The sequence below is a fragment of the Pseudophryne corroboree genome, chromosome 10, assembly GCF_028390025.1.
Source record: "Pseudophryne corroboree isolate aPseCor3 chromosome 10, aPseCor3.hap2, whole genome shotgun sequence".
NCBI classification, from domain to species: domain Eukaryota; kingdom Metazoa; phylum Chordata; class Amphibia; order Anura; family Myobatrachidae; genus Pseudophryne; species Pseudophryne corroboree.
In genome coordinates this window covers 284,719,491-284,746,084 of record NC_086453.1, presented here as the reverse complement: position 1 = coordinate 284,746,084, position 26,594 = coordinate 284,719,491, and the positions used below count along the sequence as shown (strand labels likewise).

The following is a 26,594-nucleotide window of genomic DNA, read 5'->3' as shown; positions in this document are numbered from 1 at the left end:
GATGAGCCTGGTGCGTGTGTCTCTGCCCCATACTCTGGCATCCCGGCAGGGCACAGGGGGAGGAGGTATAGCATAGCGGTACATACTTGCGTCTAATGGGGTTACGCCGGTCCGGTGACTGAATCAGATTATAACACCCCACCATACAAGATGACGTGGCACAGACTCATGCTTGGCAGGCCACTTCCAGTTTCCATTACGTGCATCCACTGTCCCCACTGCACAGGATTTAGTGACTCAGAGCATAGAGTGTCCTGCAGGACATCCTTTTTAAAAACTGAGCCTCTCGCTGCCAGTAGCACATAAAAACGTGCTATAGCGCGTATTTTGTAATCTCTTTTGGAGCTGGCCCTATGGGGACTGCAGGTGACATGTGGTCCGTGCTAGGTGATCTGATACCAAAGTGATGATACTAAGGGGGATATCCAATTGGAGGTGAACCCGCATGTTTTTTTACAGGCTATCCAATTTGGTTGCCTGTGTAATAAAAAAAAAAAAAAAAATTCTCTCCCGAAATCATAGTGAAACCTGTGTGTGTGTTCGGATGAAAACGGGGCTGTTTTCGGAAATTTTGGTTTTGCCTGAGGCAGGTGAAACAAAATTCCCGGTAAGCCGCAGCTCGCATCGGCTTATCGGGGCTAATAGGATGTCCTCTGGCAGGACAATTCGCTGCGGTAATTAACCACTGCTAATAGACACAAACACACACACTCACACACTCTAGCTAGATGTGATGCATATAGTGTTCACTCTAGGAGTGAAAAGGGGCAGGGCGCCGGACTCCGGGGGCGCGGCCACGCAAATTAGGGGGCGTGGCCACGCCTACATCATTTTAGGGGCGGGGCGACCCACAGACGCTACTATAGAGCGACTGTGGCCGGCGACGTCACTGTTGGGGGCGTGCCCAGCACCTCCGTCGGTGCTGGGCTTCCCCCAGCCCTCTCCCAATGCGTGAATGGATGCCGCGCGCATGCGCACGGCATCTATACACGCCGGGAGGGCAGGAAGCGGGCGGCTGTTCTAGCAGGGTGCCGCAAAAGGGGCAGGGCGGGTTTTGCCTGCTAAAAAACAGGCAGGGCGCGGCGCCCTGCTAAAACAGCCTAGAGTGAACACTATGCAAACACACACCAGGGTGACACTATATACAGGAGCTATGCCTTGGCCCATGGGGACTGCAGGTGACACCTGGTAAGTGCCAGGTGTGACACACATGCCCCAGAGTGACACTACACAGACTGTCAATATCCTGCTGGCCCCTGTAGTTCAACAGCCAGAGCCCAACCCTGTCTATCTCTCCATATGCACCACCCCTTGCCACTGTGCTGCCGTACCTGGGTTTGGGGGAGTGGGGAGTCTTCCCTCTTCTAGAACCCCGTGGTATCCTTTGTAGAGAGTCCCCGCTCTGAAGCTTGTGGCTCCGGGGCTGGACTTGGTGAAGAAGCTGAAGAGGGTGCTCTGCTTGGACATGGCTCCAGCCAGTCAGCATCTCCACTGTCCCTACTGAACAGGAGTGACTCGGGGTTGAGTGCGTCCTGCAGGACCCGCTGCTCTCATAAAAAAAAAAGTCCCTCGCTACTGGTGCGAAATTTGCAATCACTGGCTCATCATCTGCACCCCTCCAGCCAGACCTCACATCACCCGCACCAAACCTGCCAGTCCATTCCCACCCATTCCCGGGAGTGCTGTTGCTTGCCGGCTCTTGACTCCCGGCAGCACATATAGCAGCAGCGGCGACGATACTGCGAGGACTGCAGCACTAAGGGAATCAATTGCTGACAGGTGACGCCAGTGCTGCCAGGACCACTGGCAACACCGGCAAGGGAGCTGGACACAAGCGGGGACATTTGCCGATCAGTAAACGATATATTGGCTGATATATCGTCCAGTGTGTACCCAGCATTAGTGTCATTTCTGTTCCAGGTTACTCTAGCTTGCCATTAATGAAAGCCTTCCAGTATAGAAGCTTGGATTGCAAGCTCTGCAGCACACTTTATGCATTATAACACTTGTTTCCATGAACTTGAACCATAACAATTGAAAGTTCATTCTAGATCAAGCACATATGTAATCCAGTTGAATTATGAATGTGTCCAAACCAGATTAGGTGGTATTGGTTAGTGTAGTGTGCGGTTTGTTTGTTTTTTCCCTTTCAGGAGACTGTAACATTTCTGAGGCTCTGGATTATCTGTCACTCCTTTGTGCCATTTAAAGCAAGAAGTACGGAAATGCAGTAGGGTGCTTGATTAGATACAGCCTTGATTCAGCAACCTGAATAGCATGACCAAAAGCAGCATTGGTACACTAAGCAAGATGCTAAAATGAAGGCACACCATACATTTTATCTTTACAATGCCCTTTAGATTACATTATGCCACTTTATAATGCCCCTCAGTTCATAATGGGAGGAATTAATTTCAGAGCAGTGTGTCGCAAGGAAACACTGCACTACCTAGCTGCTCAGAGGTCTGGTTTTTACAGTGCAATGAGGTGTGAGGTAACCTCAAAGCCATACTTTTACACAGATTTGTGCTAGCACCTCAGGAGGGTGCAAACAGGAATTGTGATAAGTGCAGCCTTGGGTTTGGCTGAGCAAACAATAGAATAGCTCCAGTGCAGTATAGATGGGAGCGACAAACCGTTGAATCACCCCCAAAATGTCATATGGAATGTAGGGATATATTAAGTCACATTGGCATCAGAAGTTGACATCAGACAAACTGGTGGACGGGGGGTTTAATTTGTTTTGGATGCCGCTGTAATTGGTCGTCCATCGGAGCAAATCCATTCTGGGCACCCATTGTCAAGCTTATCGCACCCAAATAGTCAGGGTTTAGCGGTGTATAGCAACTAAACCAGTCAGTATGGCAACTAAACACGTCAAAAGTCCTGGTTGGTGCACCCAAATGGCGGCTGCAGGGATAACGGTGTACCCCCACCCAAGGCACTTGTGCTTGAATGAAGCAGAAATTGAACTGCTCAGTCAGACACCCACTAGTGACAACTGCAGGGAAAGCAATTGAATTGCTCACCTATCAAGTTAAAAGAAGCATAACTGTAACACATGCACACATGATAGAATTCATTCAGAAACTGTACACGGGTAGTTATAGTTCTGAAGTCTTGGATTTCTTTTAAATCCTGCAGTTGTCTGCATAGGGTTGGTATCAGGATGCAGGTGGTCAGAATACCGCAGCCTAACCCTAACAACCTCACCCTCCTCCCCACAGCCTCAGCCAAACCACCCCCAGCCTGATCCTAACCCTGACTGACATATTTGCCACCAGGATGCCAGCAGTCAGGAAATCCAGAGGTGGCATTTTGATCTGTTAGTTCTGGCACCAAACACATGTAATTGCACACACAGGGCTCACTACTTAACTCGCAGGGGCCCCAGTGTGTGCACTAAAGGGCACTGGTACTAACCAATAGAGGAGATATTTACAAAAGGTAGATGCTGCTGCTCTTAGCTAATAAGGATAATTGCATTCCTTATAATACCTAAGAATAATTAATACACCAACCGGGATATAACATCCCAGAAGTACACCAAGAGCACCGCTTCCACCCCAATTTCTATACTATTATTCAATTTCACAGATTATTTTATAATCTTTTTATTCATGAAAAAGATTTTTCTAAACATAAACCAAAAGAATTTTATCATGTACAATGAAAATGCTGCTGCATAAATAAAAAACAATACAATTTAATCCCACATTAAAAATGCATCTAAAATCCCTAGAGGCTTGCTAATATCCTGATCTCATGCTTGAACTAAAAACAATTCAGCTGAATGGTGTCCACATTCAATCAATATGTCCCAATAAAGTGCAAGGAAAATTACTTTTCTCTGACGTCCTAGTGGATGCTGGAAACTCCGTAAGGACCATGGGGAATAGACGGGCTCCGCAGGAGACTGGGCACTCTAAGAAAGAATTAGGACTACTGGTGTGCACTGGCTCCTCCCTCTATGCCCCTCCTCCAGACCTCAGTTAGAATCTGTGCCCGGCTCGAGCTGGTTGCACACTAGGGGCTCTACTGAGCTTCTAGAAAAGAAAGTATATTTAGGTTTTTTATTTTCAGTGAGATCTGCTGGCAACAGACTCACTGCTACGAGGGATTTAGGGGAGAGAAGCGAACCTACCTGCTTGCAGCTAGCTTGGGCTTCTTAGGCTACTGGACACCATTAGCTCCAGAGGGATCGAACACAGGCCCAGCCTCGGTCGTCCGGTCCCGGAGCCGAGCCGCCGTCCCCCTTGCAGAGCCAGAAGCAAGAAGAACGTCCTGGAAATCGGCGGCTGAAGACTCCGGTCTTCATTAAGGTAGCGCACAGCACTGCAGCTGTGCGCCATTGCTCCCCATGCACACCACATACTCCGGTCACTGATGGGTGCAGGGCGCTGGGGGGGGGGGCGCCCTGGGCTGCAATTAGATTACCTTAAAATGGCAAAAAAAAATAATAGTCTCATAAACTATATATGTGTAAAAATCCCCTGCCATAATATTAATAAAAGAGCGGGAGAAGCCCGCCGAAAAAGGGGCGGGGCTATCTCCCTCAGCACACTAACGCCATTTCCTCTTCACAGCTCCGCTGGAAGGACGCTCCCCAGGCTCTCCCCTGCAGTTTCCAGGCTCAATAGGGTAAAAAAGAGAGGGGGGGCACTAAATTTAGGCGCAAAACTGTATATTATAGCTGCTATAGGGAAAATCACTGTGTAGTGTAAATCCCTGTTTATATAGCGCTGTGGTGTGTGCTTGCATACTCTCTCTCTGTCTCCCCAAAGGACTTTGTGGGGTCCTGTCCTCAGTCAGAGCATTCCCTGTGTGTGTGCGGTGTGTCGGTACGGCTGTGTCGACATGTTTGATGAGGAGGCTTATGTGGAGGCGGAGCAGGTGCCGATAAATGTGATGTCACCCCCTGCGGGGTCGACACCAGAGTGGATGGATATGTGGAAGGTATTAACCGACAGTGTCAACTCCTTACATAAAAGGTTCGATGACATAACCGCTGTGGGACAGCCGGCTTCTCAGCCAGTGCCTGCCCAGGCGTCTCAAAGGCCATCGGGCTCAAAAACGCCTGCTACCTCAGATGGCAGACAGATGTCGACACGGAGTCTGACTCCAGTGTCGACAACGACGAGACTAATGTACATTCCACTAGGGCCATCTGTTGCATGATTACGGCAATGAAAAATGTGTTGAACATTTCTGACATTAACCTAGGTACCACTAAAAAGGGTATTATGTTTGGGGAGAAAAAGCAACCAGTGGTTTTTCCCCCATCAGATGAGTTAAATGAAGTGTGTGAAGAAGCGTGGGCTTCCCCTGATAAAAAACTAGTGATTTCTAAAAAGTTACTAATGGCGTACCCTTTCCCGCCAGAGGACAGGGTACGTTTGGAGACATCCCCGAGGGTGGATAAAGCGCTCACACACTTGTCAAAAAAGGTGGCACTACCGTCTCAGGATATGGCCGCCCTAAAGGAGCTTGCAGATAGAAAGCAGGAGGCTATCCTGAAGTCTGTATATACACACTCAGGTACTATACTGAGACCTGCTATTGCTTCAGCATGGATGTGCAGTGCTGCAGCAGCGTGGTCTGATTCCCTGTCTGATAACATTGATTCCCTTGACAGGGACACTATATTGCTAACCATAGAGCATATTAAAGACGTAGTCTTATACATGAGAGATGCACAGAGGGATATTTGCCGACTGGCATCTAGAATAAATGCAATGTCCATTTCTGCCAGGAGAGTATTATGGACTCGGCAGTGGACAGGTGATGCGGATTCTAAAAGGCACATGGAGGTTTTGCCTTACAAGGGTGAGGAATTGTTTGGGGATGGTCTCTCGAACCTAGTTTCCACAGCGACAGCTGGGAAGTCGACATTTTTACCCCAGGTTCCCTCACAGCCAAAGAAAGCACCGTATTATCAGGTACAGTCCTTTCGGCCCCAGAAAGGCAAGCGGGTTAAAGGCGCGTTTTTTCTGCCCAGAGGCAGGGGTAGAGGGAAAAAGCTGCACCATACAGCTAGTTCCCAAGAACAGAAATCCTCCCCTGCATCCACTAAATCCACCGCATGACGCTGGGGCTCCACTGGTGGAGCCAGGTGCGGTGGGGGCCCGTCTCCGGAACTTCAGTGACCGGTGGGTTTGCTCACAGGTGGATCCCTGGGTTCTACAAGTGGTATATCAGGGATACAAGCTGGAATTTGAGACGTCTCCCCCCTCGCCGTTACCTCAAATCAGCCTTGCCAGCTACTCCCCCGGACAGGGAGGTAGTGCTGGCGGCAATTCACAAGCTGTACCTCCAGCAGGTGATAATAAAAGTTCCCCTCCTTCAACAGGGACGGGGTTACTATTCCACAATGTTTGTTGTACCGAAACCAGACGGTTCGGTGAGACCCATTCTAAATTTAAAATCCTTGAACACTTATATAAGAAGGTTCAAGTTCAAAATGGAATCGCTCAGGGCGGTTATTGCAAGCCTGGAAGAAGGGGATTACATGGTATCACTGGACATCAAGGATGCTTACCTGCATGTCCCCATTTACCCACCTCACCAGGTGTACCTCCGTTTTGTGGTACAAGACTGCCATTACCAATTCCAGACGTTGCCGTTTGGTCTGTCCACGGCACCGAGGGTATTTACCAAGGTAATGGCCGAAATGATACTCCTTCGAAGGAAGGGAGTTATAATTATCCCATACTTGGACGATCTCCTTATAAAGGTGAGGTCCAGGGAACAGTTGTTGATCGGAGTAGCACTATCTCAGGAAGTGCTACAACAGCACGGCTGGATCCTGAATATTCCAAAGTCGCAGCTGGTTCCTACGACGCGTCTGCTGTTCCTGGGTATGATTCTGGACACAGAACAGAAGAAGGTGTTTCTCCCGGAGGAGACGGCCAAGGAGTTGTCATCTCTGGTCAGAGACCTCCTGAAACCAAAACAGGTGTCGGTGCATCACTGCACGCGAGTCCTGGGAAAGATGGTAGCTTCTTACGAAGCAATTCCATTTGTCAGGTTCCATGCAAGGATCTTTCAGTGGGATCTGTTAGACAAGTGGTCCGGATCGCATCTTCAGATGCATCGGCTGATCACCCTGTCCCCGAGGGCCAGGGTGTCTCTGCTGTGGTGGCTGCAGAGTGCTCATCTTCTAGAGGGCCGCAGATTCGGCATACAGGACTGGGTCCTGGTGACCACGGATGCAAGCCTCCGAAGTTGGGGAGCAGTCACGCAGGGAAGAAACTTCCAAGGACAATGGTCTAGTCAGGAGGCTTCCCTACACACACACAAATTCTGGAACTAAGGGCCATTTACAATGCCTTAAGTCAGGCAAGCCCCCTGCTTCAAAACCAACCGGTGCTGATTCAGTCAGACAACATCACGGCGGTCACCCATGTAAACCGACAGGGCGGCACAAGAAGCAGGATGGCGATGGCAGAAGCCACAAGGATTCTCCGATGGGCGGAAAATCACGTGATAGCACTGTCAGCAGTGTTCATTCCGGGAGTGGACAACTGGGAAGCAGACTTCCTCAGCAGGCACGACCTCCACCCAGGAGAGTGGGGACTTCATCCAGAAGTTTTCCAACTGATTGTAAACCGTTGGGAAAGGCCACAGGTGGACATGATGGCGTCCCGCCTAAACAAAAAGCTAAAAAGATATTGCGCCAAGTCAAGGGACCCTCAGGCGATAGCTGTGGACGCTCTAGTGACACTGTGGGTGTACCAGTCGGTTTGTGTTCCCTCCTCTTCCTCTCATACCAAAGGTGCTGAGGATAATAAGAAAGAGAGGAGTAAGAACTATACTCATCGTTCCGGATTGGCCAAGAAGGACTTGGTACCCGGAACTACAAGAAATGATCTCAGAGGACCCTTGGCCTCTGCCTCTCAGACAGGACCTGCTACAGCAGGGGCCCTGTCTGTTCCAAGACTTACCGCGGCTGCGTTTGACGGCATGGCGGTTGAACGCCAGATCCTGATGGAAAAGGGCATTCCGGTTGAAGTCATTCCTACGCTGATAAAAGCTAGGAAAGATGTGACAGCAAAGCATTATCACCGCATATGGCGAAAATATGTTGCTTGGTGCGAGGCTATGAAGGCCCCCACAGAAGAATTTCAGCTGGGTCGATTTCTGCACTTCCTACAGTCAGGAGTGACTATGGGCCTAAAATTGGGATCCATTAAAGTCCAGATTTCAGCCCTGTCTATTTTCTTTCAAAAAGAACTGGCTTCACTGCCTGAAGTTCAGACGTTTGTTAAGGGAGTGCTGCATATTCAGCCCCCTTTTGTGCCCCCAGTGGCACCTTGGGATCTCAACGTTGTGTTGGATTTCCTAAAGTCACATTGGTTTGAGCCACTTCAGAAATGTCTCACGTGGAAAGTGGTCATGCTTTTGGCCTTGGCTTCGGCTAGGCGGGTGTCAGAATTGGCGGCTTTGTCCTGTAAAAGCCCCTATCTGATCTTCCATATGGACAGAGCAGAATTGAGGACGCGTCCCCAATTCCTCCCTAAGGTGGTATCAGCGTTTCATTTGAACCAACCTATTGTGGTGCCTGCGGCTACTCGGGACTTAGAGGCTTCCAAGTTGCTGGACGTAGTCCGGGCCCTGAAAATCTATGTTTCCAGGACGGCTAGAGTCAGACTGACTCGCTGTTTATCCTGCATGCACCCAACAAGTTGGGTGCTCCTGCTTCTAAGCAGACTATTGCTCGCTGGATCTGCTCCACGATTCAACTTGCACATTCTGCGGCTGGACTGCCGCATCCTAAATCAGTCAAAGCCCATTCCACGAGGAAGGTGGGCTCTTCTTGGGCGGCTGCCCGAGGGGTCTCGGCTTTACAACTCTGCCGAGCTGCTACCTGGTCGGGATCAAACACGTTTGCAAATTTCTACAAGTTTGATACCCTGGCTGAGGAGGACCTTGAGTTTGCTCATTCGGTGCTGCAGAGTCATCTGCACTCTCCCGCCTGTTTGGGAGCTTTGGTATAATCCCCATGGTCCTTACGGAGTTCCCAGCATCCACTAGGACATCAGAGAAAATAAGAATTTGGGCGCCCATCCCAAGTGCGGATTGTCTGCAATACTTGTATATAGTTAGTGCCTAACTAAAGGGTTATTGTTATGAGCCATCTCTTCGTGAGGCTCAGTTGTTATTCATACTGTTAACTGGGTATAGTATCACCAGTTGTACGGTGTGATTGGTATGAGTCTTACCCGGGATTCCAAATCCTTTCCTTATTGTGTCGGCTCTTCCGGGCACAGTTTCCCTAACTGAGGTCTGGAGGAGGGGCATAGAGGGAGGAGCCAGTGCACACCAGTAGTCCGAATTCTTTCTTAGAGTGCCCAGTCTCCTGCGGAGCCCGTCTATTCCCCATGGTCCTTACGGAGTTTCTAGCATCCACTATGGACTACGAGAAATAGAATTACCGGTGAGTAAATTCTTATTTTTGTTCTCTCACATGGGACATAATTCTGTGATCCCAAACTGATTCAATTTCTGATGATCTCCAGAGTGTCCCAAGTTCACTTGGATTCCTTTTAAATTATGTGTGCACACATTAATTTACCTTCACAGGTATGTACCATGTAGACTCATTATAATATCACCTCCAGTGATTGAACTCTTTGCTGTTACGGTTCCTCTTTAACAGGTATAAGGCATCGATGGTTCAGTGCTTCCACTCACAGTGCTCAGGCTCCCTCCGCTGGTGATTGCCCGTATTGCAGTTTACACTGTGTGCCAACAGTTCATATCCCCGTAATGCAGTATTCTGGAGGTGAAAATTCCATGACGTAGTCACTCGAATACGCGTTTCTCCGCCTTAATACTCCGGCGGCTTCCTCGGCTCCTCTGGCACCAGCCTTTTGACCAGTGTTGGGATTCTGGCATTGGCATCCCGATTGCTGGTTTGTGACCAGTTCCCATCTGACTGAAAAAGATATCCAAGGTTATAGCATTTAAAATATTGACATTTTTATTCTGGGAGGAACATGATTTACAGTTGATAACTATACATAAAAAATTATTTCAATTGGGACATTATAAGGAACTCGGCTTAATATAGAATACAGGTTGAACCTGATGGGTATTTTGCCTCTTTTCCGCTCTTATCACTGCTTAGTAAATGTAACATAACATAGGTTTTGTATTTGTCTGTACATTGCATTACACGCTTATGGGAATCTAATTTTATTGGGCTCTCTAGTTGCTGTCTACTTTCATACATTATTATTCTCAGTAGATATTTTTGTTCACAGATACACCTGATTATAACTTTTTAATTTTTATACTTCAGAGATGCACCAGCTGTGAGGACAATGCTATAGCTAACAGTTACTGCATTGAGTGCACAGAATGGCTATGTGAGACCTGTGTTGAGGCCCATCAACGAGTCAAGTACACAAAGGATCATACTGTCAAAGTAACAGGTAATTAACCTTTCTGCAGCGGGGTACACTGTTCCACAGGGAATACATTGGGGTAGGGATGGATCTTGATCCAGGCACCAACAGGTTAAAGCTTTAGTTGTCCCAAGATGCTTTGGGGCCGCCTCTATAACCCCGCCTCCAGGCACTGTGAGCTCAGTTTTCAGTTGGTGTTTGCAGAAGCAGGTCACTTTACAGGTGGGCTTCACTGGGCAGCCCTGAAAAAGCCTTTTCTGACAGAATATGTCTTCAAAACTGGGCTGTCAGTGCTGTATGTCAGGGTGACACTTCAGCACTGCAGCTCCCAAGCGGTGTCTCCTACTCCCGCTGGCTCAGTTCCTGGGTACTTGCGGCGGAGACGCATAGGCACACAGTCGCAGACGCTCTACTGGTTCACGTGGCCGCTACGGGGAGGAGGTAAGAGGGTCCCCCAGGCGGGATCCACCATTAAATTGCGTTCCGATCGTAGTCTAGGGAGACGGACTGCGACACTGACGTGGACACTGACCGAGCAGGGACACCACTATGTCCACCAGGGCATAGAAGTACAGGTCGGATATACTAATGTCCACTTTTAATAAGACTCCACGGTACCATGTTGCGAAGTCTAGCATAGGGGAGCCATCTACTGCTGGTGTTCCCGCCCTGGAGCTGACTCACACTCTCCCTCGCTCCCTGACTGAGACGCTGGGCGTCATTTTATAAAATAGATGCGACTTGTCTCCGGGACTGCAGGGCAAGGTCTCCTTTGTAAGCCCGCCTGTACATCAGCGCCTTGATTTCTCTTTCATCCACTAGGGGACACTGGAGCATTCTTAGACATTAGGGGTGTGAAGCTTGCAACCGGAGGTGTGGCACAATCTAAAAATTAGCATTGTCTGCACAGCCGGCTCCTCCCCCTTCACATCCCTCCTCCCTCAGTTTGAAAAATTGTGCTTGGAGGTGAAGCACATAGGAGCTATGCTCCACAGAAAGTTTTTATTTCTACAAGGAATTCAGAGACTGAGTCAACCTAATGAGAAGGGGGACAAATGTCTTTAATCCTGAGCACAGAGCAGCACAGGATCACGGGCAGTGAGTACTGGTTGTTAAGGGCCATAGTTAATCTCACCATGCGACGGCACTTACCCCGCCACCAAGAACCACGCCTCACGCTCTTCACGCTGCTGTCTTCTGGCTCAAAGCCCTGGCTCTGCAGCGCAGCTTCCTCCGTCGTCCCCCTCCCTCCCTCCACTGGCGCAGGACACCTCGCGGCTGGGAACCGCAGTCCCGCCGGTCTCTGCGATCGCTTAGCTGCCTTCATTATCGGAGGTGGAAGCAACGCAGCTTCCCCCTCCGCCTCCCTTCCTTCCGCTGACGCTGGGACATCTTGCGGCTGGAGGCTGCAGTCCCACCGGTCTCTGCAATCCGCTGCCTTCGGTCTCTGAGGAGGACGTAACGCGGCTGCCCCCTCCGCCCCCTCTTCAGCTGATGCCGGGACATTTCGCGGCTTGAAGCCGCAGCCTTGACGGTTTCTTCCACAGCCGCCCCATCTCCCTCCGCTGGCAGTGATGTAGCGGCTGGAAGCCGTGGCTCCCCAATGCTCGCCATGTACTATGCCCCTGCAAACCTCCTACAGTCGCATGCACTAGTACAAAGGGCACGGTGGGCTAAGCGGGGGGGGGGGGTGGGCGGACTATGACAGCGGCATGCCAAAGCCTCAGTGGCTCATCAGGAGGCATCAACACATTAAAGCCCAAACAGAAGCTTAAACATGCTGAAGGGGCGCTACGGTTGTTTTAAAGATTTTCAGTGGCGGCCATCTTTCAATACAGAAGAGGCGCCAACAGGTTAGCCGACGCCCCACTAGGGACAGCAAATCAGGATAGAGGGAGGGATTCTTTATAATAGAGAGATGTTGCTCCCTCTACTGGGAATTTAGGCTCTGCTGCAATGGATTTTCAATGTGTTTTTAATGAGGATAATCTATATTTCCAAAGGACTTCTGATACACAGATCCTGAGAGAATAAAAAACGACTGGATCACAAACCCGGCCTCACAGCTGAAAAAACAGTTGGGTGTGTGGGGGTTGCAACAAGGCTGATGTTAAAATATTTTTTTTATTTTATTTTTTTAGTATGATTTTTTTATTTAAAAATAAATAAATAAATTCAACCAGGTGTATCCAGTGTACCTTTCGCCCATCATCCGTTATGGTGTTTCCATTCCTATAATAAAAGGAGGAAAAGCTTTACGGTGCGCTCAGTGGTTAAAGCACCACAAACAAGTGTAATAACACTACGGGGGCAGCTCCGGGATATGCGATTCATAAGGACGCTAAACCCGGGAGCGGTATTCCAACAGGGGCATGGGAACAAGCCCTGGCAAATAATCCCAAGAGAAGAATCCCGCAGACATCAGTCCGACAGGGCTGAGGGATTTCAAAGCTAGAGAGAATTTCTGATTAACTTAACACTGCCAGCGTACAATAAATAATGGCGCAAGGCGGTCAGAGACACCTCACAATTCTACTAGTCGGAGAGGGGTCTGGTCATACATTAAGGCAACCTAATTGAGACTTTGATGTCAATACTCAGGAGGAGGACCCAGAGGTTACGGGTCTAGATTTCCTTATGGAAGCGCTTAAGATACTAAACTGCAAGTTTAAATCTCTAGAAAGGTTGTCAAAGGAGACAATCTTACCAATACCTAATGTAACGACCTTAAAGATTGACACGGCTTTAAGGTCAATTTTTTTGTAGCAGCAGGTGCAGCACAGAGACCTACGAGCGTCTGTGCTTGAGTTAACAAGGCCATGAGAGCTTGGTCTGGACGTATTGTACAGGCTATTGAGGAGGAAAATAGCTTGGAAGAAATAACCCAACTGCCGGAATGCCTTAGAGAATCGGCTTCAGACTTGTGTCACGCCTCAAAGGATATTAGTGGGATAGCATCGTGCTTCTCTGCATACAGGGAGGCTCTGACACCAAGAAGGCAGTGGAATCCATCCCCTTTAGGGGTGAAGTGCATTTCGGGCCAGGGTTGGACAAGTGGATTTCACGAGCTACGGCATGGAGGTCCACCTTCCTTCCTACTCCTTAATACGAGAACCACTCCACAGGTTAGGAGAGGTTATTCGGAACCAATGTTTAATTCTTTTAGATCGTAGTCCCTTCAAGCCCGAGGAGGGGGTTTCGGTACACAAGCACACAGAGCCAGAGGTAGAGGCTGTTCACAGACGACCAGAAAGCAGGGTAAACCTGCTGACACAACCGTGGCATGACGGCCTACCAGATCACCTGGGGTCTCCCTTGGTGGGCGCACGTCTGGAAGGTTTTCGGGACGTCTGAGCCGAAACCTCACCAGAACTTTGGATAAACGACCTAATCCCCCAGGGGTACAAACTGGATTTTCAACAGAGGCCTCAGTCAGTCTTTTTATGTTTGTATTGCCTCAGTGTCCTCACAAAGCAAAAACATTACTGACAGCAATTCAAAAATTGCTACGGTAGGAAGTCATTACCCTGGTTTTAGCCTCTCTGAGAGGAATGGGTTTCTATTACAATCTTTTTGTCGTGCCAAAGCCAGACGGGACGGTCAGACCAATACTAAATTTTAAAGAGTTTTAAACCAGTTTCTAAGGGTCTACAAATTGAAGATGGAATCAATCCAATCGGTCATTGCAGGTTTGAAATGGGGCGAGTTCATGGCATCCATGGACATAAAGGATGCATATCTGCATATCCCAATCTGGACTCCTCACCAGGCTTACTTAGGGTTCGCACTGGTGACGGATCACTACCGATTCAGGGTCTAGCCGTTCGGTCTATCATCAGCCCTAAGAATCTTTACAAAGATTATGGCAATCATGGCTGCAAGATTGAGACGGTCGGGGGTCATGATTATACCTTATCTAGACGATCTACTGATCAAGGCATCGTCTCAAGAACAGCTGATCAGATGTTCAGACATCTCATCACTGTTTCGTTCAACATGGATGGATTGTGAATTTCCAGAAATCCGACCTTATACAAACTCAGCGGATTCAATTCCTCGATCTCATCTTGGACACGGTACGATTGAGAGTATTCCTACCGGAGACTGAGGTCCAGGACTTACAAAGATTAGTGGCTCAGGTACTGAGGACACATGGTTTCTCTATATCCCTGTGTACAACTTCTCGGGAAGATGGTGGTATCGTTCAACGCTCTCCAATGGCAGACTTCATTCCCGACCATTCCAGTTGAACCTCATTGCTCAGGGAGCAGGTTCACACTAGCTGCTCCATTGGAGAATCCAGCTTCCACCACGCATACGAACTTCCTTAATTTGATGGTCGTTGCACAAGAGTCTCGCAGCAGGCAGGAGATTCGGCATTTGGATTTGGAGGATCCTGACAACGGATGACAGTCTCAGAGGTTGGGGTGCCGTCTTCGAGGACCATCAGTTTCAGGACAGATGGACATTACTAAAGAACAGCCTACCAATAAACATACTCGAATGGAGAGCAGTTCACAATGCGCTTCTCTTAGCCGAAGACCTGGTCACTGGTCAACACGTCATGATACAGTCGGACAATGTCACGACGACGGCTTACATAAACAGTCAAGGAGGAACAAAGAGCAGGATGGCGTTAAAGGCAGCCACAAGGATCTTGTTGTGGACAGAAAGGCGAAACATCTTCCTCTCGGCAGTGTTCATTCCAGGTGTGGAACACTGGGAAGCAGATTATCTTAGTCGACAAGACATGCATCCGGGAGAGTGGTGCCTACATCCACGGATTTTCTTTATCATCCACTAGGGGTCACTGGAGTACTCTTGGGATATGGACGGGCGTAGCCGAACAAAGGCACTGAATATTTAAATTTAGGACTCTCCCCCCCTCCATATCCCCAAGTACCTCAGTGTACTTTGCCAGTGTTTTTTCGGTGCTCACAGATGAACATCGGCTTGTGGCAATGGCCACTTTTCAGAAGATTTTTATTTTTATTTTTAATTTTTACACTTCCCGTCCCAGTTTCTGGAAAAACTTGGGTCCGGGATGGTGCCGCTGCAAGGCAGCGTATGGCGTGTCGGTCCTCACAAAGAGCACCCTCACAGCCACAGGCGCTACAAGGCAGCGCATGGCGTGTCGGTCCTCACAAAGAGCACCCTCACAGCCACACGCAGCCACTGTCTCCTGCAAACTGAACGGAGCTTACAGGAAGAAGCTCCGTCACAGCCAGGATGAGACAAAGAGCTGGAAGAAACTACATCTGCAAGGAGCTTACACCAGAAGCCCCGTCACAGATGAGAAGCTGGAGGCTGTAACGGAGTTTACACAGATCACAGCCAGGATGAAAACGGCACAAGGTAGGGGTGTCAGGGCGGTCAGCTCACGCTGCCGCCCTGCTGTGTGTGAAAGTGTTAACTGTACCCGCCGCTAAGCACCGCTGAAGGGGTCCTGCTAAACTATGCACAGAGCGGCCGCACGTCACTCAGACGCCGGCCGCTCTCACTGTGCTGATGACCGGAGAGACTCCGTGTGCTGAATACGCGCAGAGCGGCCGCACGTCACTCAGACGCCGGCCGCTCTCACTGCGCTAATGCCCGGCACCACTACACGCCGCACAGAGACTGCCGAGACTTTAACACTGCCGAGACTTTCCTGTATGCTAAAGAGCGGCCGCACGTCACTCACGGACGCCGGCCGCTCTTTCAATGACACACTGCACGCTGCTGGCCGGACACAGAAGACTGTGTACTACGCCGCCCGCTCGTCCGGACGGCTCCCCGGCGCTATATACAGCGCTCTTCTGCTATCGCTCTCCTGCTCTCCCTGCACCTCGAACCCCGTACGCTGCAGGTACCATGGGGAGACGGGGGGGGAGGGGGAGTAATGCCCATAGCAGCAGCAAAGGCTGCATGGGTTTAAAATAAGCAGCGCAGCGTTTTAAACAGAATCAGAAGCTATATTATCAGTATAAAACTGTAGATATAAGATCAGTGGGAACTGTGATTATATGTTCAGCACATTTTATATATCGAATATATAATGAAGCTTGTTGCTGCCAGACTGTGTCTAATATCAGTATGAAACTGTGATTATATGTTAAGCAGTTTATATATATATATAATATATATATGAGGCTTTGGTTGGCAATAGGCTATCAGTGGCATAATCTATTGCAGGTTTAACCATGTTTTCTGTTAATTTCTATAAGACATTCACTGCAGGCAGTGTTCATATTAATGAAGGCTAACTAAATACATGTATTTTACTGTATCCTACACCTGTGTTATCACTGTATAATCTGTATAATAGGCTATTAAGTCTATATTAAAAATGCAGCAGGTAACCTGTACTGTGATTTTATGTGAAAACATGGCATGACGGCCATTTTAATCATTGCTGTTTTTCCAGTTATAATTCCAGAACATTCCGGCAATACACCTCTACTCCACAAGGAGGCGCAGGGGTGTTAGTGGGAATTTTTAGTTTAGGATAATTCTAGAACATTCCTGCCCTACATCTTTAAGCCACCAGAAGGCGCAGGGGTGTTAGTAGGAATTTGGTTCGGGTTTCATGCCCATGTGAAATGCTTTTCACATAAGGAACACTTTAGTTCCTAATAAATATGCTGTTCAGCAATAACATATATATATATAGATATATATGCCATATAATAAATTTATTAAGTCGTGCAAGTGTCTGTCTGTTGCCTATTAAGATGTCTGTCTACATAGCGAATAAGGCTCTAGTGCAGACTAAAAATGTTAACATTGGCAATTCAAATTAAAACAGCGGTAATAGGAGTCTCGGAATAACTCCGCCAGCGCTAACAAAAGACAATCTTTCCAAAGGGACAATTTTCCTTTGGGTACCAGAGGGTTTATTTCACTGGTCTTATAATTTAATGCACGATTCTATGTCAAATCTCACACCGATAACTACGAGTGAGAAGGGTACATTAGTCCAGCACTCAGATAGTGCGGGGTTTTGGACAACCATACAGACGCGATCCGCCATTGGTATATGCGTTTCTGTCAAACATTATAAAAACCCCTAGATTCTATGTATGAAACCATGTCGATCACGGTTAAATAAGCTGCACAGTATATCTGTAAAGCTTCTGCTAACGCCGGTTATTTTCATTGTCGTTAGTTAAGCGCTAAAAGGCCAGAGCTTGTTTGCTCCTAAATATACTTGTAACGGCATTTTATCCCTTTTAGGATATTCTGACATTAGCGCATACAGTATACTTGTAACGGCGTTTTATTCCTGTATAAGAAACAGTCACGCCTTGTAACGACAAGACGTTACAGTCAACAAGCCAGGGGTTTGATGACCTCTTTTACAATTGTGGAAGTGCGTCTTTTCATGTTACCTTTGCGAGGTTTCATGACTTCAACTCATATATGTCTCAGCTATTTACAGCTTGGAGTACAAAACTGCTTCTGTCGAACGGTTTGGCAGGTTGTCATTTAGTCTTTGCTGGTTTATAAACCAGGCAATAGTACGCCAACAGAGTCAAAGTTACTTATTTCCCTCTGTTTGAGCAAAATCAAACAGCTCCGTTGCAATATCAATCAGCAAGTCATTTACTACAGTTAGAAAATGGCTTTTCTGCAGTGAGTTTTTTGCTTTTTCGAGCCACAAAATTGTATAATTGCATTTGATCTTCACAATGCGTATTTACCCAGTCCGGTTTCTTCATCACAGGTTATAGCGTTTGCAAATCGCCACAACCATTACCCATTTCCATTCTACCGTTGCTTATCGCTTCCGGTATTTACCAAAGTGATGTTGCAATGATAGCTCATCTCACATAAGAACTATGTATCAACAAAGTCCTCTATCTTGCGCTACTAAGATATACTGCGGTAGCAGATTAAGTTCGAAAACAATCACATCTAAGTCTGTCTAAACGATATCAATTCCGAAGTAAGATTATAAATACGGTAAATCAAATACTTTTACCTACTACACCAGCAACAACAAAAGTACACGCACACTAGCGGTATATTGCTGTATTCACTTATTAAGAATAAAGATGTGTTTTCAGTTAGTTCGCCACCCTTCACTCGCGTTTCCCACAAAGGGACAAGGGTGCGTATACTCTGGAATGCAAGGATGCGTATAATCTGGACAACAGTCACAGAGAGTCAGGATTTGTATTTAAATTCAACGCAAAGGTTCTAAAACACGACACATTGCTGTCGATAAATGTACTAGAACTCTGTGCATTTTACAATGCAATAGATAAATGTCCTAGAACTCTGTGCATTTTACAATGCATTAAATGATTCGCTTTCAGTCGAACCAGAGATAGACTCTGGTTTCTCTTCAGAACGAATAAATCTTTCGCTTTTTACTAAAGATTTCTGTGGAGAGAAACAACCGTGAGTTTCATGTAATTTTGTTTTTCAGGCCTGGCTCACGCTGCCCTTAAGCAGTCAAACAAAGCAACGGCAGTTGCATACTCAACAACCAGTGAGAACCAAGAAGCCGCATGACAATGCGGCAGGTAACTCAAATCTTCAATGGCTCAGAACGCCATTATGTGAAAATGTCAAGACATCAATCCGTGAGTGGACATCTGTTAGACACACGATCTCACCCGTCAGGGTTTGGATCTTGAAAACTGGACATTAAATCCACAGGTGTTTCGTATGTGAGTCCACACAAGGAGGTTACCCTCAAGTATATCAGTATGTGTACATCACATTCATGGGGTCATTCAGCATCGTGTGTCTAGCTACACCATTTTCCGCTTCTCTCTTCGTTGCCAAAACGGATCAGAAGACAGTTCGTCACAGTCATACTGGTGGGATCTCATGGGTTTCAGAGAAGTTGCTTCTCGAATTTTCAAGGAATACTTGCACACGATCTGGGCCCGCTCATAATACGTCCAACCTGTTACATCAGGAAACGTTCTTTTACCCATAGTTACCTATGTACCTATTATCTATGTACCGCAGCTGCGGTTGACAGGGTGAGGGTTCAGACCGCCCTCTTAAAAAAAATAGAGCGTTACTGTATCGGTTATACCAACCATGTTACGAAATAGTAAGCCGCTTAAGGCAGCTCATTATTAAAAAGATTTCGTGTGCTTACATAGGTTGTAAACCTCGGAAGTTTCCAACATCATCCTTCAAGTAACCGTATTCTGTTAAACGGAATGGGATGGAAAACTGCGGTCATCTGCACTAAGAGTGCAGGTATCTGTGTGGTAAACTTATTTTCAAAGCGTTTGCTCTATTTGCGTCTGTAAACATCTTTCTACAAGGTGTCACCAAAGTTCAGACTCTATTTATCCCACCTACAGCGCTAGGCGATTTGAGGTTGGGTTCAGATTTATGACAGTTTTCATATTTTGGAACCTTTTCAACAAAAGGGAATTAAGTTTTCATATTTTGGAACCCTTTCAAAAAATGGGGATTAAGTTTCTCACTTTGGAAAACCTTTTTCTTCTAGCCTTGGCTTCGGCAATAGTGCTTCGACAAGGGGTTTGTTTTCAGATTTGGTTGCCTTGTATTACAAGCCACCGTATTTGAGTTTTCTCATGACAAAGCAGATCTTCGGACGAAATCCGCTTTCGTATTCTTCACATCAATATACCAATAGTGGTTCCTGTGTGGACACCACATTCTAAAATTCTGAATGTGGTACACGCGTTACGCGTTTATATATGTACCGAACGACTACAGTACGTGATATGAATACGTTGTTTGTTCTATATGATACTGCAAACTGGAGCTAGCCAGTTTCTCAGCAGACATTATCCAGTTGGATAATAATGACTACAAGTCAGGCTTACTTTAAGGCTAAGTTACAATCGCCTACGTCAGTAATAGTTCATCCCACAGGTTCTGTGGGAATGTCAGACCCAGCGGGTCGTGGAGCGTCTACGACGCGGCTACATAGCCTTCAGTGCACCACGTTTGTGCACTTTTACACGTTATGAATGGTGGCGCCGTCAGCATATAGCTTTGGCTGCCTACTGTTACAAGTATCAAACAGCTCTCCCGCCCACGAGGGAAGCTTTGGTACGTCCCAAGAGTACTCCAGTGACCCCTAGTGGATGATAAAGAAAATAGGATTTTGGTACTTACCAGGTAAATCCTTTTCTTTGAATCCATAGGGGGCACTGGACGCCCACCCAGAGCAGTTTTACCTGGGTTGTTTTAAGCTCAAGGGAGCTTACTGAACAAATTTTACTTGTGTGGTATTAAGCTCAAAGAAGCTTATGGTAACACATTTTCACCGATTGGCTCAAATTATAAAGTTCTATCGGTTAAGGTGTCAACTGTTTAGTTGACAATAAGGTGGTGTTAAGCTCAAAGGAGCTTATGGTAACACATTTTCACCGATTGGCTCAAATTATAAAGTTCTATCGGTTAAGGTGTCAACTGTTTAGTTGACAATAAGGTTACAGGTCAACTTTGTGGTTGTCTGTTATAGGGATTCTCCATTGTCAATCTCTCTATATCCTGTTCGCTCAGTAAAAAACACTGGCAAAGTACACTGAGGTACTTGGGGATATGGAGGGGGGGAGAGTCCTAAATTTAAATATTCAGTGCCTTTGTTCGGCTACGCCCGTCCATATCCCAAGAGTACTCCAGTGCCCCCTATGGATTCAAAGAAAAGGATTTACCTGGTAAGTACCAAAATCCTATTTTTGAGGGTCTACCTCAAGTCGACCTAATGGCGTCTCGGCAAAATCATCAGCTACCCAGATGTGTCCAGGACAAGAGATCCAGCTGCAGAATTGACGCGTTAACCTTGGTGTTACAAGAAGGTTTACATCTTCACACCTTTCCCACTCATACCCAGAGTTCTGACGAGGTTGAACAGAGGGTGAGTGTGGGCAATTATCATCGCACAGATTGGCCCCGCAGGAGTTGGTACCCTGACCTGCGAGGGTTACTAGCGGAAGATCCTTGGCGGTTACCTCAGAGAGAGGATCGGCTATCTCCGGGATAGTTCCACCGCCCAGACAGGCTGCGTTTACCGGCGTGGCTATTGAAACCCGGATCTTAAGAAATCGAGTGATACCAGGAAAGGCCATTCATACGAGGATTGGCGCTAGGGAGCCGGTCACAGCCATGCACTACTACAGGATTTGGTAGAGACACATGGACTGGTGGCAAGAACGTGGGTGGAATTCGACGAACTTCCACTTATCCAGACTTCTACTTTTCCTTCAGACCGGTCTAGATATAGGACTGAGGCTGGGCTCTCTGAAGGTTTAAGCTTCGGCTCTCTCCATCCTATTTCAACAGCGGGTAGCATCCTTGCCAGCGGTTCAAACCTTTTTACAGGGGGTTCTGAGGATCCAACCCCCTTTTCATCCTCCCGCTGCGCATTGGGACTTAAATTAGCTGTTGGAAATTTGGTGATCACCAATTTTTGAGCCGCTAGCAAGAACAGACCTGACGTATCTCCCTTGGATGGTCACATTATTGCTTGCCTTAGCTTAGGACAGGCGGGTTTTCTGAGTTGGGAGCCTCAACGTGTAAGAGTCCCTTTTTTAATTTTTCATGAGGATAGGGCAGAACTCCGTACAAGAGCAGTTTTCCTTCCTAAGGTTGTTTCGGGGTTTCCCGTAAACCAGCCAATTGTGGTCCCATCTTTCCGTGGCTCGCAGATGGGGACGTGTCCTTGGATGTTGTCTCAGCTTTACAGGTGTGCGTACAAGTTATGTCGTCCAGAGAGTCGGACCTTTTGTTTGTCTTTATGATGGGCCACAGAAGAGTTGGCCAGCATCTCAACAGTCTTTGTTTTAGATGGATTAGAATTGCCATTCGGCAAGCTTATATTTCCTGTGGTAAACAGGTTCCGGTTCGGACGGGTGCTCATACCACCCGATTCAGTGGGTGCCTCATGGGCGGCTGTCAGAGGTGCTTCCACTACTCAACTTTACAGAGCGGCGACGTGGTCCTTAGACCACATGTTAGCAAACTTTTACAAGTTTGATACCTTTGCATCCGGAGACTCTAAGTTCGGACGTTTAGTTTAACAGGCCATCGACAGCACTCCCTCCCTGGGGGATAACTTTGGTACGTCCCCTAATGTCTAAGAATGCTCCAGTGTCCCCTAGTGGATGAAAGAGAAGAGGATTTTGGTACTTACCGATAAATCCATTTCTCTGAATCCTCTAGGGGACACTGGACGCCCGCCTCGGTGCTGTCAACCTGCTGTGTTCAAAGTTCTTGTTAAAACAGTTCGTGCAAACAGCGTTGGTTATTCGGTTAAGAGTTCTTGGATGCTGTTTGATATGTTGTATGGTTCGGTTCCTCGCCATGTGCTATAGTATGTCCAATTCTCTCAGTCAAATTTTTCAAACTGAGGGAGGAGGGATGTGAAGGGAGAGGAGCTGGCTGCAGACAATGCTAATTTTTGGATTGTGCCACACCTCCGGTTGCAAGCTTCACACCCCTAATGTCTAAGAATGCTCCAGTGTCCCCTAGAGGATTCAGAGAAATGGATTTATCGGTAAGTACCAAAATCCTCTTTTTACAAACACTTAAGTATTCTACATGTCGATATTAAGACACCGTTAGTTAAGAACAAGTGTACCTGTGCCAGAATATATTGTACGAGTATTCTGATATTTACATCTGGTCTCAGACCGCGCATTGTTATAGATATATCGATATAGATATCTAAATTTCTCTTACGTCCTAGAGGATGCAGTGGACTCCGTAAGGACCATGGGGTATAGACTGGCTCTGCAGGAGACATGGGCACTATAAAGATCTTTAGAATGGGTGTGCACTGGCTCCTCCCTATATGCCCCTCCTCCAGACCTCAGTTAGTTCCTGTGCCCAGAGGAGACTATCCTGAGTTTCTCTGAAAAAATAATTTTGTTAGGTTTTTTATTTTCAGGGAGCACTGCTGGCAACAGGCTCCCTGCATCGTGGGACTGAGGAGAGAGAAGCAGACCTACTTGACTGACAGGCTCTGCTTCTTAGGCTACTGGACACCATTAGCTCCAGAGGGAGTCGGAACGCAGGTCTCCCCTTGCCGTTCGTCCCAGAGCCGCGCCGCCGTCCTCCTCACAGAGCCGGAAGCCGGGTGAGTATAAGAAGAAAGAAGACTTCAGATCTTCTGCGCGCCATTGCTCCCACACACAACACACACTGCAGGCACTGATGGGTGCAGGGGGGGAGGGGAGGGGGGGGGGGGGGGCAGCCTGGGCAGCAATATAAACCTCTAGGACTGGCAAATACATATATATAGGCTGCAGAGGAGGCAGTAGATATAAAAAAAAAACCCGCCAGTATTACAAAATTGAGCGGGACCGAAGCCCGCTGCTGGAGGGGGCGGGGCTTGATTCCACAGCACTAACCAGTGCCATTTTTTCCACAGAGCACTGCAGAAAAGCTGGCTCCCCGGACTCTCCCCTGGTGAACACGGTGACACAGGGCAGAAAAGAGGGGTGGGGGGGGGGGGGCATTTGTAAGGCGCAGTGAGTGTATTATACAGATAATTATATATAAAAGCGCTATATTATCTGGGAATTTATTTCCAGTGCCAATTGGCGCTGGGTGTGTGGTGGCATACTATCTGTCTCTCCAAAGGGCCTTATTGGGGAACTGTCTCCATATAAATATATCCCTGTGTGTGTGTGTGGGGGTGTCGGTACGAGTGTGTCGGCATGTCTGAAGAGGAAGGCTCATCTAAGGAGGAGGTGGAGCAGATGATCTCCGTCGGCAACGCCGACACCTGATTGGTTGGATATGTGGAATGTTTTAAATGCAAATGTGACCTTATTACATAAGAGGATGGACAAAGCAGAGTCCAGAGAAAAAGCAGGGAGTCAATCCATGGCTTTGACTGTCACAAGGCCCTTCAGGGTCTCAAAAACGTTCTCTATCCCAAATAGCAGACACTGATACCGACACGGATTCTGACTCCAGTGTCTACTACAATGATGCAAGGTTACACCCAAGGGTGGCCAAAAGTATTAATTATATGATTATTGCAATAAAAGATGTTTTGCATATCACAGATGGACCCCTCTGTCCCTGACACGAGGGTGCGCATGTTTAAGGAAAAGAAACCTGAGGTAACCTTTCCCCCATCTCATGAGCTGAACGAGTTATTTGAAAAAGCTTGGGATACTCCAGACAAGAAACTGCAGATTCCCAAGAGAATTCTTATGGTGTATCCTTTCCCTGCACAGGACAGGGTACGGTGGGAATCCTTGCCCAGGGTGGACAAGGCTTTTAACGCGTTTGTCCAAGAAGGTGGCGTTACCGTCTCCAGACACTGCAGCTCTCAAGGATCCTGCTGATCGCAGACAGGAAAATACCTTAAAATCTATTTATACGCATACGGGTGCTTTACTCAGACCGGCAATAGCATCGGCATTGGTATGTAGCGCAGTTGCAGCTTGGACAGATACCTTGTCAGCTGACATTGATACCATAGATAGGGATACCATTTTATTGACCTTAGGTCACATTAAAGACGCAGTCTTATATATGAGATGCTCAAATAGACGTTGAGCTGCTAGGTATGAGAGCCAACGCCATGGCGATTTCTGCTAGGCGAGCCCTGTGGACCCGCCAATGGACGGGGTGATGCCGACTCAAAGCATATGGAGGTTTTACCTTACAAGGGTGAAGTTTTTATTTGGGGAAGGTCTTGCGGACCTGGTTTCCACAGCTACCGCGGGTAAATCTACTTTTTTGCCTTTTGTTCCCCCACAGCAAAAGAAAACTCCACAATATCAGATGCAGTCCTTTCGGTCGCATAAGTCCAGAAGAGGTCGGGGCTCATCCTTCCTCACCAGAGGTAAGGGTAGAGGGAAAAGAACGCCTGCTTCGGCTAGTTCCCAGGAACAGAAGTCCTCCCCGGCTTCTACTAAATCAACCGCATGACGCTGGGGCTCCACTGAGGGAGTCCGCACCGGTGGGGGCACGTCTTCGACTCTTCAGCCAGGTCTGGGTTCTGTCAGACATGGATCCTTGGGTGAAGGAAATTGTATCCCAAGGCTACAAACTGGAATTCGAAGAGGTGCCCCCTCGCCGATTTTTCAAGTCGGCCTTGCCAGCTTCTCCCCCAGAGAGGGCAGTAGTGTTGGCTGCAATTCAAAAGCTGTGTCAACAGTACGTGATTATCAAGGTTTCCCTAGTCCAACAGGGGAAAGGGTACTATTCAACCCTGTTCGTGGTCCCGAAGCCGGATGGCTCGGTCAGACCCATTTTAAATCTAAAATCCCTAAACCGGTACTTGAAAAAGTTCAAATTCAAGATGGAATCGCTCTGGGCAGTGATCTCCAGTCTGGAAGGGGGGGATTTTATGGTGTCACTAGACATAATAGATGCATACCTTCATGTTCCCATATATCCTCCTCATCAGGAGTACCTGAGATTCGTTGTACAGGACTGTCATTACCAGTTTCAGACGTTGCCGTTTGGGCTTTCCACGGCCCAGAGGATTTTCACCAAGGTGATGGCGGAGATGATGGTGCTCCTGCGCAGGCAGGGAGTCACAATTATCCCGTACTTGGGCAAGCTCCTGATAAAAGTGAGATCGAGAGATCAATTGCTGAAAAGCGTGTCGCTCTCCCTGAGAGTGCTACAACAGCACGGTTGGATTCTAAATCTGCCAAAATCACAATTGATTCCAACGACTCGACTATCATTCCTAGGCATGATTCTGGACACGGAACAGAAGAGGGTTTTTCTCCCAATAGAAAAAGCCCAGGAACTCCAGAACATGGTCAGAGACATGCTAAAACCAAAAACAGTGTGTGTTCATCAATGCACTCGAGTTCTGGGGAAAATGGTGGCAGCCTACAAGGCCATCCCCTTCGGCAGGTTTCATGCGAGGACATTTCAGTGGGACCTTCTGGTCAAGTGGTCCGGGTCCCATCTACAAATACATCAGAAAATAAGCCTGTCCCCCAGGGCCAGGGTGTCTCTCCTGTGGTGGCTGCAGAGTGCTCACCTTCTAGAGGGTCGCAGGTTCGGCATTCAGGACTGGGTTCTGCTGACCACGGACGCGAGCCTCTGAGGATGGGGAGCAGTCACACAAGGAAGAAATTTTCAGGGACTATGGTCAAGCCAGGAGGCTTGTCTACACATCAACATACTGGAATTAAGGGCCATATACAACGGCCTACGACAAGCGGAGAATCTTCCCGACCTACCGGTTCTGATTCAATCGGACAACGTCACAGCCGTGAC

The 26,594-nt window shown here is 47.7% G+C and overlaps 1 protein-coding gene and 1 pseudogene across 2 annotated transcripts in view; both read left to right on the top strand.

Annotated features, from left to right (window-relative positions):
* TRIM28 (tripartite motif containing 28) overlaps positions 1-26,594 on the top strand; it is a 108,372-nt gene that overhangs the window by 22,547 nt on the left and 59,231 nt on the right. For both annotated transcript variants that reach the window (XM_063943326.1, XM_063943325.1), the window contains exon 3: positions 10,304-10,436. In XM_063943326.1, coding sequence (XP_063799396.1) covers positions 10,304-10,436 — 133 coding nt within the window. The remainder of the gene's footprint in view (positions 1-10,303; positions 10,437-26,594) is intronic.
* Positions 18,723-18,830, top strand: LOC134967931 (U5 spliceosomal RNA; annotated as a pseudogene).